This window comes from Hippichthys cyanospilos, chromosome 21 (assembly GCF_059441005.1).
Source record: "Hippichthys cyanospilos isolate Australia breed blue-spotted pipefish chromosome 21, RoL_Hcya_1.0, whole genome shotgun sequence".
Classification (NCBI taxonomy): domain Eukaryota; kingdom Metazoa; phylum Chordata; class Actinopteri; order Syngnathiformes; family Syngnathidae; genus Hippichthys; species Hippichthys cyanospilos.
The window spans coordinates 2,109,604-2,121,965 of record NC_142389.1 but is presented as its reverse complement, the minus strand read 5'-3'; the positions used below and the strand labels follow the sequence as shown (position 1 = coordinate 2,121,965).

Below are 12,362 nucleotides of genomic sequence, written 5' to 3'. Positions count from 1 at the left end.
AATGACATCATTTACACAAGTCTAATGGGAAAGCTGGGGATAGAGCCACTATCAAAGCCCAGCAGGCAACAGATGTTTACAACAGCATTTGCACTTAACGTTGAGCAGAAGTTCGACTAAAAGCCTCGTGCGGTCACTAAATCGCACGTAGCTGAGTGCGACACCGCTGAATAGAGACGGAAACGTACGCAATCAGGTGCGCGCGGCACGCCGTAAACAGACGTTTCCAGATTGGTCTTCGCCAGATACTTTCAGGCGCTACGGTTTCAAGTCAAACAATTACAGAAAGCAGCTTGTAATTGTAGCGCGTCTGTATGACTTCATGGGATAGTTATGTCATGACAAACACATGGGATAAACAAACATGTCTGCCTCTGCCATTCTGACGGAAAAAAAATGTCCCTTTTGTTCCTTATGGAAGCCCACTCATGCCTATGGACAAATAAACCTTAAAGGGACAGCGTGTGAGATTTCCATTAAAGAGCTAAGACAGAGGAATAAATCAATGATATTTTTAAAGGCAGAATTTGCTGCTTAAAGGGACAGTGCGTAAGATTTAGAGCGTTTTTCATGAAAAAGGGGTCAATTAAATATATTTTTAAAGGAAAGAATTTGCTGCTTAAAGGGACAGTGCATAAGATTTAGAGCGTTTTTCATGAAAAAGGGGTCAATTAAATAAATTTTTAAAGGCAGAATTTGCTGCTTAAAGGGACAGTGCATAAGATTTAGAGCGTTTTTCATGAAAAAGGGGTCAATTAAATCATTGTGAATTTCAAAAACTTGCAAATGAATGTGTTCTTAAAAACCAACTGTATGTTTTAAAAATACTCATAGGTCTAGTTTTTGAGTAATTATATTACATGGCACTTCTCTGGAGGCGGCCATGTTTGTTATAGCTAAGGACAATGGTAAACGCAGCACCTGCGGCACCCCCTGCTGTCCGTAATAAAAAACGGCCTAAATCTTACACACGATCCCTTTATAGGTCTAGTTTTTGAGTAATTATATTACATGGCACTTCTCTGGAGGCGGCCATGTTTCTTATAGCTACGGACAATGGTAAACGCAGCACCTGCGGCACCCCCTGCTGTCCGTAATAAAAAAAAAAACGGCCTAAATCTTACACACGATCCCTTTATAGGTCTAGTTTTTGAGTAATTATATTACATGGCACTTCTCTGGAGGCGGCCATGTTTGTTATAGCTACGGACAATGGTAAACGCAGCACCTGCGGCACCCCCTGCTGTCCGTAATAAAAAAAAAAAAACGGCCTAAATCTTACACACTATCCCTTTAAGTTTTAAACAGTCATCGTCCCATTCATGACGATGAGCTTCTGTTTTTTATGCACCCAGTAATTCCCACCAGTAATTAAAAAATAAACAAAAAAAAACACCTTTGAGCGCAAGCCTCCAGCTCCTCCATCAACAAGCACCATTTCAAACAAAGTTAAATTAAGTCCAAGTAACGCTCAAATGAGGAGTAGTCATTTGGCGCTTCATGTTAACAGTCTTTTATAAATAATTCATTCATTTTGTCGACAAGGTTTTTCCAAACTTAAAAAAAAAAAAATCCACTTGCAAGCAGCAGGCTTCGGACAGTAAATAGAAAAATAAATAACTCCCTACTGACAAAAAAAAGAGAGTTTGGGGCATTTAAATAAAAAACTAATAATAAAAAATCCACTAGCTGTGTTAATAAATAAATAAATAAATAAATAAATAGAAAAATAAATAACTCCCTACTGACCAAAAAAAAGAGTTTGGGGCATTAAAAAAAACTAATAATAAAATATCCACTTGCTGTGTTAATAAATAAATAAATAAATAAATAACTCCCTACTGACAAAAAAAAGAGTTTGGGGCATTAAAAAAAACTAATAATAAAAATCCACTTGCTGTGTTAATAAATAAATAAATAAATAAATAAATAAATAAATAACTCCCTACTGACAAAAAAAAATGTTTGGGGCATTAAAAAAAACTAATAATAAAATATCCACTAGCTGTGTTAATTAATAAATAAATAAATAAATAAATAAATAAAATCACACTGTCTGCACCAAAATATGTTTTTAACTGCCTGGATTGGGCTTCCATATTTTCTTGACCTTTTAAAACAGCAGAGTACCCCTTGGCTAAGTTAGTCGGACATTAAGCGAATGAAATGAAATCATCACGTGACATCTACCACCCCGATCAAATTCAAATCCTTCAATCGCCGATCGATCCTCACCGTCGTCAAACACATACAATTTGCTCATTGAGTGTAAATGAGCTCTATTGTCCCCACGTCTGCACTTTGAAACGCATTATTTGCATTGAAAATTCCAACATGTTCCATGTGACGCGCTTTATCTGCTTTCTAAGCCGCTGATCTGAATAATACACCCAATCTCCCGCAATACCCCAGCGCTGCTGCGCCGGGTTATTACACTGAAAGGCTTTACAGACAAGCGCTTGAGAACACAGATGGCTGTTAACACACTGCATTAGGAAAGATTAACTTGCCTGGAAGGAATCGCTGCATTGTGACCCTATTAAAGTTCCGGGCGACCATCGACGGGGGGGATATTTAGGGTATGATCGGGCGATTGATTTTTCAATTCGACGGAAAAAAATTCAAATGAAGCGGGATCACAATTTGCCATTCCTCGCCATTGTCGGGACACCCCCGAGTGGCAAATAATTAGAAACTCAAAAGAGTATCTTAAGTCAAGAAATTTTCATTCTCGAAGCAAACAACAGGCGAAGAAAAACCGACGACTGAATCTCATGAGTTTGATGCAGAAAAGAGATGCGGAATTAAATCCAAATAATCCTGATTTGAACTGAAAATTTGGGTCATTTTTCGTTTATAGTTACCGTGCTCCTTTGGCTTGGAAAATGAAGAATTTTGGTTGGAAAATGAAGAATTTTGGTTGGAAAATGAAGATTTTTTGTCAATTGATTATGGACAACGGACTTGTGGGTTTGCTCCAAATATTTTTTTTTAATGCTTCACATAATCATTGTAAATAACCATTACGGCCATGGTTTCCTCTTAGAACTTGATGCATGTGAGGCATCTTCCGGTTTGTATCGCACACTTTTATTTTTCCTTCGCACTTCCGGTTTTATATATCTAAAATGTAGCTTGATTGTCTGTCGGCACGGAGCTTTGAGTTTTGAACGGTAGTTGTGTTTGAACGGTAGCCTGCAAGTTCTTCCGAAAAGGCAAAAGCTCTTAAGGCACAGGTGTGGAACTCCAGTCCTGGAGGGCCGGTATCCTACATGTTTTCAAATCTTTTCCCTCAAAAACACCTGATTCAAATGATTGGGATCATTTTAAAGCTCCTGCAGAGCCTGCTAATGAGCTAATCATTTGAATCAGGTGTGTTGGGGAAAGAAAACCGGAAAACGTGCAGGATGCCGGCCCTCCAGGACTGGAGTTCCACAACCAATGTCTTAAGGTGATGAAGGTGGAGGTGACGGTGATCCAGGTGCATGCAAAAAAGTGACAATGATGACAATGAATGCAATGTCGCTCATCAATAAAAGATCAAAATCACCGGTAAAGCGTCAACCTTGATCGGGGGGTCTGCTACAATCATTTTATTGGCCGGATTAAATCTCCCGATTAGGAAAAAAAAAATGTTCTCTGCTTGATGAAACGTCCTTCTTATGAAATCCTATGCGAGCTCACAGTTATTTCTAGAGTACCGATGTTCTCGTGCAAATCTTTCCAAATGAAATCCCCAATAAATATATTTTGCACATAAAAGCCTGAATTGACTCAACTTCCCTCGGTACAGGCGTCGCTTAATCAGTTTTGATGATAAAAGAAGCGCAAACATAGGAGCGAGCGCAGATGTAGCAAACGGCTCATTCGCCATGTTGCGCGGTGATCTCGGAATGGAAAAGTAGCGAGATGATGTCATCAAAAGACAGTCGTTTTTGGATCGTTGGATGGAACACTTTTGACGCTCCGATCGCTGACCGTTTGAAAAAACAAAGTTCCGCACGCAGCGGTTGATTTTCTTCAACATGGCAACAGCAGTCACATGGTAGGAAATATCTCATGAGACAAGCGTCAACTTTTTATGCGCTTAAATTTTGTGCGCTTTGACATCTCAGGGCAATGAGGTCATGGCCATGTGTTTCTTATTTTGATATAGTCGTGCCCTACTTTTAAATTCCAAGATCAGGTCAAGATCAGGATATAAAGAGACGAGATGTCCCAAGTTCACGTACTGTAACTCCAGGAGGTTCCTGCAAATAGTTTTCACACTTATGAGTACCATTGAAAAGAATGCATACTCTTTTTTTTTAAAGTTAACTTATTCAGTGCCATTACAGTTACTGCATTTCCCTTACATTTTTTTCCGCAAAATAAAAGGGACATTTTTTTGTTAGTGTATAAGACGCACTTTGGGAACAATGTCAAAATGATAGAAGAACAGAATAAATATAATATTTTATAAACTCTTCATATTTTCTAGTGTTTATATCCACCCGTTGTATATTTTTTGCGCATTAAGTGAAGCGTGTTTCAGAATTCCCACATTTTGAGTGGTCAGTGAACGCCTCGCCAATGTAACATTAGCTCGAAAGGATTGTTTTTCCTTTTCCTCGCGACGCGGTTTGAGCTCGTTTTAAGTTACCGTTTACAGGATGCGCCCATAATTTTGGCTATAATTTGGGAGGAAAAAAAGTGTCGCTTCTATTTTGGGAATTACGGTACTTATTTTATTCCATGTTGTGCGGCTGCCATCAATCCAAAGATAACTTAAGTAAAAGGATTTATTCGGACTAATATTATGTGTCTTTAAAGGACAAACCTAGATGCTAATGCTAACGTGAACGCAGAGTTGTGAACGCACCGATTGTACATCAAGTTATTGGTTTTCTTTTTCACCCTACCAAGTCAAACAATTTTCACACCTCACCCAGCAAAAAAAAGCAGTCGGGTCCTAACTCGGGAAGCCCTGAGCACCAAAGGCGAGACGGGCTTCACACTTAGCATCCCCTCACCCCACGCTAACTATTCTCCCTCCTCTGTCAAGAGGACCCAAACTGGGCCGGCTATAAAATCTGAATGCAAGGAGAATAAAAGCAGACGTCCTGACCCAGGGGATTTCCCCACATTTCTTTGTGTCACAACTCCTTCCACTAGCATGTAGCCGCAGAAATTCCCATTCGCTAAACGAAATCAATGGAGGAAAATTGGGATGAGGAATAAGAAGAGAATAAATATCCAAAAAGTTGATTTTTAATTGAACATTTCATTTGTTCTACTCTGCTACGTGCTTTCGGTTTCTGGTTGATCATTGCATTGTCTTTCCGCACCTTTCTATCACCTGCACCACTCAGTAAAAATAAGTGTTTAAAGAGGGCAGGTAAAAAAAATAATAATCTGGGATAATGTAGTTGTTCCACATTAACCAATCACAATTAAGCTCATGTTAACTTGCACACAACTGCCCTCATTTATGCGCCTCTGATTAACCCAAATTCAAGTCTTCTTGTAGGCTTTTCATGTCATTTTTCTAGTCGCATCTTAAGAACACGAGCCAAGTTCTGCAGGGAGCTTGCACATGATCTCATTCTTCAAATATACCAGACGGGAGAACGTAGAATATATCGAGGAACGCACCTTAGTCAAGGAGAGAAATAGGAACAGTTCCAAATCTCAACAAGCTTACTAAATAAAACAGCTAACATCGTTTGGGGTAATCAAATGTGTTTAAAATAGTGTCAGCTGATCATTTTTATTGCGCTTTAACTTTAAATTTGTGCGAACCTTTGTCCTTTACATCAAGAGCATTTCACATCAAACGTTTGAAAGAAGACGCCAGGGAGCTGAAATTTCACCTAGATGGTGACAAAGTGTCAAAATTCAAAATGGCACCACCGCTTGATTATCACACTAACAGGAGCGCGCCATCTCGTGGATAAATAGAACGATGTGGAAGAAAATCTCCGAAAATTGATCACCATTCTGCAGGGTTAAATGTTGAAGTTATTTGAGGGTGTGCACACTTGTGCAAATACATCTCAGTTGAGGAATTTCAAAAGTTTTGAAATCATTTCAATATGATCTTTCATAAAATCCTGCTCATTGTCAATATGGCTTGAAATACCATTTACAGCAAACCGCGTCACTGGAGGAACATAAAAAGAGGCCACACACAAAAGTACACATTGTCAACAGTCAAGACTATTTGTGAACTGTGAGTCATGTATGCGCAAGTCCTTACCAAAGCAAAAGCCTCTTTTCAACATGTCAACAAGGCGGAAGATGGGAGGGAAGAGTGTCGGAAAGCAACCCCCTGCCCAACATGCATACGTTCAGCAGATGTTCGTAAAGCCGATGCGCTCCCAAAACCGAAGGGGAGAAAAGAACGAGGTGGAAAAAAATGGTAGTATCGTAGCAAAAGTTTTCTTAAACAACGTTTTTTTTTCTTTAATTCAGATTGTGCATAGCAGCAAACTATTTTTCTTCTCAACAAATAGTTACAGTTTTTAACTGCTACAATAATTGTAAAAATCGTGATTATACATTTGCTATAGTAAATCAATGTAACTGCTCTCAATGAAGAAAAGCTTTGCTATATAATAGAGTATATAAGTAGTATAACAGTCAATGTCACTTTGCTTGTTATCTCCAAAATATCTCGCCAAATCATCACAACGTACACACACATAACAAGACACGTGTACAGGGTTTCAGCCATGTTGTTTTTAGGATGGGAACCTTTATGTAAATTAGGGACTTCTAAAATAAAAAAGAGAGGGTTCGGAAGGCGCTGTAGAATTGACCTTGTGCAGTCCTTCTCCGTTCTCCTCATGCATGAGAAAGCAAATCCTTCTTTGCGTATAGTCTCTCACAAATGTCCCAACAGGTGAACCTGACAAATATAAATTGTAGTTTGCTTCTATTTGAGTGACAAAGCAGGAGTTGGTGCTTTGACGTAAAAGTTAAGGGTGACTGAAACAGTTGTGGCTATTAGCTTCTCAGTATTCTAGCGGGCCGTTGCTCCCGCTTCTAGGGTCCATTAAAGATTGCGTAACACCTCCCGTGCTCGGGCCAAGTGAATGCACCCCCTGTAGGGTTGAACGCCAGTGAGAAGGTTTCTCCCTGCGGAGCGCCCACAGCCAAGGCATCCCATATGCGTCGGTGGCATATTTATCCGAAAAAAACGACAACAGCGCTACGAAACAATCGCCGGCGTGGAAAGGGGGAGGCGGCGTCCGCATCTTCAGTTTGATGACTTCTGAGTTAATGCAAAATAAAAGACCATCATTAAATATACAACAGCGAAGGCTGCAGTCGCAGTACAGCATCTGGCTTCTTTTTTTTTTTCTTGGTGACAGCATGTGCTTTCATTTCAAGCCTCCATCAGATCATTTATATAACAAACGTTTTCTAGCTGGTCATCTTGTGTTCTTGGGATAATACTCTTTTAAAATCACACCAGTTACAGTCAGGAAGGAGAAATGACATTTATTCACCAGAAAACAGGGAGAGGAAAAAAAAAGTGTGCGTAAACCCCTAATTTAGGCTATGAAAGATACTGCATGTGCTTTCCGACTGCGGAAAAGAGTCATCAACAAAAACACATTAAGAGCAGTCGAGAAAAACAAGCATTTAAATCTATATAGCTTTCCACTGAATCTAAGCAAAATTACATGTTATTTGTTCAAAGTGTCAGTAAATGATGTGCAAAGTTGTATTTTATAAATTGAGTGGAAGGTCAGCTTGCATGGCTCACTTCATTACCACCGAATCATCAGACACAAAACTATCATTCATTTCGGAAAATCAAACTTCAATACTTCTTCGGGGCTGATAAAATACCTGCATGCAAAAAAAAGACGCTTTTTATTCCTTTGAAATGTAGGTTCTGCGTGAACCCCGTTCACCCTTCCAAATTAGCGAGACGCTCCGCTTTTGCTTTGGATAATTTCAAGATTTAGTAGTTTATCACAGCGCTACGACCCTGTCTGCCCTTTGGAGAAAATTGCTGAGAAATTTACCTTGCCTCTGTCTTATTTCAAATCTGCTTGAAGCAGCACAATCACTCCATGTAATTTAAAGTCTCTTACCGGCACATTTTTTTTTCCATTCTCTCTTTCTTGAGATTATGTACAATATGATGAATAACAATTCATTCGCAGTATTTCACACAATATTGTTGATAGAACTCATCAGTATTAAGTCATTTATACAGCTGAATAAATGATCAAATTAGAATTGAAACCTCGGTTCAAGGCACAACATTTTTTTTCGACGATGGCAGCAACCGTCGTTAACGCTCGGCGTTTTTTTTTAATTGGCTGACCAGAAAGTGTGTTTATGCTAACAGTCACTTGAGGGCAACAGCGGGTCAAAGACGAGTAGCCTACAGTACGCACAGTCAATGCAACCGTGTAAAAACATACAACAAAGGCTCATTATGAGTCTGATGTGGCTAATTGGACCAGCGGTTCTGACACAGGACTAGGCAGAGGGCCAGGCGGGAAGTCACAACCCACGGGGAAACAACAGGAGGGGGGAAAGGCGGTAATGATAGGGGCCAACGCATGACGGTGCCAGAATCTGTCACTCCAAGCGCCAGGCTAATTTGCAAAGAGGTGCACACACGCACTTGGAAGAGAGATCAAAAGGGGTTCAAAACAATAGCATGGGGCTACAAAGCCTCACCTGGTAAAGTAGGAGAATGTGACGTTGAATCTTATCGCTAAAGGGATCATGTGTCATTTTTTGCGTGGGAGCTTCAGGGGCATTACGGTAAATGCAGCAATACACACTCCTACTTGGACTGTGGTCGTTATAACAGACATGGCGACCTTTGGAGGGGTGCCACCCCCCATGTAATATAATGTGATGATAACTAGACCTATGATTGTTTAAAACAGGGGTGTCAAACTCATTTTTATTGAGGGCCGCATTGCACTTACAGTTTCTGTCAGCGGGCCGGTATGACTTTGATCAAATAAATCTTAGCTGTGTTTGGCACACTGCTAACTAGTTTTGAAATCAGAGAGCGACGGAGGGCAAACAAATGCTTGTTTTTTTCCCGTAATAATTTTAAAAGCTCAAGTCAACTGACAAATGTGGTATTTTAACCAGAAACTTGAATTCGAATCAGCATTTCGCGGGCCGCATCAAATGATGTGGCGGGCCGGATCTGGCCCCCGGGCCTTGAGTTTGACACCTGCATGTTTTGGATATTTTTAATACATACTTTCACTTCAAAGATAATGAGATATATTGGGGTATTTCTTTTCACACTACCAGCACTGCCAGTTTTTTTTACTCCTTTTTTAACAGCATTGTGGTAATGCTGTTAAAAAAGGAGTCAAAATGCATTTGTCAAATATGTGGCGGGCTACCACAATGTGGATTGCGGGCTGCAAATGGCCCCAGGGCCGCGGTTTGGACACGCCGAGTTATTTTGAAGTATACAACCGCTTATAGCAAAATTTGAGGTATGGTCGTTTCCACATCTTGAAATCAAAGCCACTAAAACTTGTTCAAAGGGGCTTTTGGTGACAAAACAAAAAAAAAGGGTAAGAGCTGAATACAACTTGCAAATTTAGTATCATAATTAGCATTTCACGAGCCATATAAAATGATATGGCGGGCCGGATCTGGCCCCCCAGCCTTGAGTTTGATACTTAATATAGCTATCAACGACTATATCAATCAAATGTCAAAATCTCGCATCTTTTTCTGCAGAATGTGCGATCTAGTTCTTGCAAATAGATCTCGAGAATCGGTTGATTCGATTGTTTTCATCTGATTCCACTAAAATGCATAATCCAACTGTAAAATAGAGGCACAACGCTTGAAAATTGGATTTAATCATTTCCTCCCAGACTTCACATTCCCCATAGCACGTGAAGCCTTGATGTTTGCTTCTTTGAAATAAGGATTCAAGCAATTCACACTCGAGCTCTTTTGCAAGTTATTCCTCATTAGGAGAGCGAATGGAGGTCCATTTGTGAGGTTAAAAAAAAAAAAACTGGAGCGTGGGTCTTGAGTTGCCCTGGACTCAAGTTGCCTTCTCCCCAAAACACTTAACACGAGAGTTGCTCTTAACTTAACTTACCCTTTCCCCGGAGAGGTAGACTGCCAAGCCGAGGCTCAAAATGAAGCAAATGTTCCTCATTATTCCTTTTTTAAGGCGATCAAGCGAAAAGCCGTCTTCACCCCGTGCTCTCCACGTCTAGCTCCAAACTCCTGCCGCTTTTCCTGTGGGACTACGATCAGATACGTGTTGCGTCTTTTTTTTTCTTATTCCCCCCTAGTCCTTCTCAAAAACACTCGATTGATTGTTTCGTACACCTATTCTTGGGAAATTAGACAAATCATGCAAAAATAAAGCTGGGATTAATAACAAAGTCCTCCGCGCGGCGCCTGCTCGGTAAAATCCACACCACGCGAGGAGACACGTTGCTCTAGTTGCTCTCTCTCTCTCTTTCTCTCTCTCTCTCTTTCTCTCTCCCCCCTGTCTCTCGCTCTCTCTGTCCCGCGCCGCTTCAAAGCGCACTAAACTGAAATACTTGCTTGTGTTAAAGACTCAAGTGGCAAGGTTACGGCGCAATCTTTTTTTTTGTTTTGTTTGTTTTTTTAATTACACGTCGGTTTTCAAATGAATAGTTGTTGCCTGAATGATTGACGAGGGCACGTTTGATTGATTGCACAGTTGGAGAAAAGGCTGATGAAATGTTTGGAGTCTGGATATGAACAAATTCACTCATATGTATATTTTTGTCAATTATATATGTTGTTTATTTAGTGGGTCAGAGGTAAACAATTATTGTATGTGTAACGTTCAGTCGCATTGAGTTGAAACATTTGTGTGCAATGCTACCCCCTGCTGGTGAATGTAAACCCTACACCTAAAAGGAGGCATAATAAATAATGTCCCCTAGGAACAATAAACATTAAACATAACCGGCAAATACCTTTCTGTTGATAAAAATGAAGCACGATGTCATATAAAAATGAATAAAATTTACATTCACGGCCCAACAGAAATGCTTAAAACCAACTAGCCCAGCCAAATATTACAGTACCATTAACATGGTATTTTTGTTACATAACCTTTTGAGGCAATCATTGCAATCAGATTATTTCTAAAACTCCCACTGAGAATTACACCGAGTTTCTTGATTCTCTACAGGGTATTATGACATCTCAAGACTATCACGTCATTCTGGAACGAAATGTGCTGCACAGGGTCAGATAGTTTGGTCTCAGCTACATTTTATCCTACAACATCCTAAAGAGTCATAGCATAAGGTAAAAACACCCAAAAAAGAATAAGAGAAAAATATTGGCGTCCTCCTGTTATGTGATATTGCTATGAAGTTGCTATAGCCACGTATCGTTATTTTTATGTACCATATTTCTTCGAGTACGTCGAGTTTTTTTTTTTCATAATCATTTTCAACCCCTTTATTAGGGGGGTTGACTTATAATCGTATAACTCAAAACAAAACCATTTTTTCCCCATATCTGTTTGAATAACATTAATTTGAATGTGAAATAAGAAATATGCAATTCACAATTCTTAAAATAATGATATACTGTATATAAAATTCGATATAATGTGTATCCATTTTTGAGCGTTTGCACCGTTACGTTTATTTTTGTCAGATTCAGGCTTATTCAGTAAACACTGCACATTTGTTTTTCTTGGTGGTGATGAAATTAATTCAAAAAGTATCCATCTGACTTGGAGTAAAAAAAAAAAAACATTAAGAACAAAAAAAAAAACAAAGCGTGCCCATAAAAAGTGAAAATAAATGTACGTCTAGCCCTCCAGCATTCAAACATGCCCGAACTGCAAATATGAAAAAGTTATCAAAATTGAACAGTTGTTGTCCTCCTATTAAGGACTTGAGGACAAGTCAACAAAGAGAAAGTGACCATCAGAACATAGCGAGAGACATAGAAGGAACCAGGTTCAAGATTTGGCATGACCTCATTAAATTGAACTTCTTCACCCCCTGTGACCTTTGCGGGGAAAAAAGCAGTTAGCCAAACATGCTAACAGCCTACTGAAGAACATGCCAGTTACGATATTAATTTCAAAATAGAGCAAGCATCATTTTGGAAAGTAATTAAAAATCGCGGGACTCAACCCCCATCTCCAATGGAAAAGCTGCATTGTTGTAGCCATTTTCAAAAGGCTTAACACTACTCCTGGTGTCCCAGATTACGCAGCCAATTAGGATGAAGGCAAAGCTCCTTCTGCTATTAAACCCGCTCCAAAGAGTGGCGTGCGCATCTGCGTGCTTGCACGGGACCTTACATAAGTTGAACATTACCTGCCATTACTTATTAGTCGATGTACGTGCAAATTATAT

General features: G+C 39.6%; 1 protein-coding gene across 1 annotated transcript in view; it reads right to left on the bottom strand.

Annotated features, from left to right (window-relative positions):
* Window positions 1-10,464, bottom strand: part of sdc2 (syndecan 2) — a 36,873-nt gene extending 26,409 nt beyond the window's left edge. Inside the window, exon 1 of the mRNA XM_088404967.1 lies at window positions 10,097-10,464. Within this exon, the coding sequence (XP_088261093.1) occupies window positions 10,097-10,156 (60 nt within the window). The 5' untranslated portion in view covers window positions 10,157-10,464. The remainder of the gene's footprint in view (window positions 1-10,096) is intronic.
* Window positions 10,465-12,362: the final 1,898 nt, after the last annotated feature.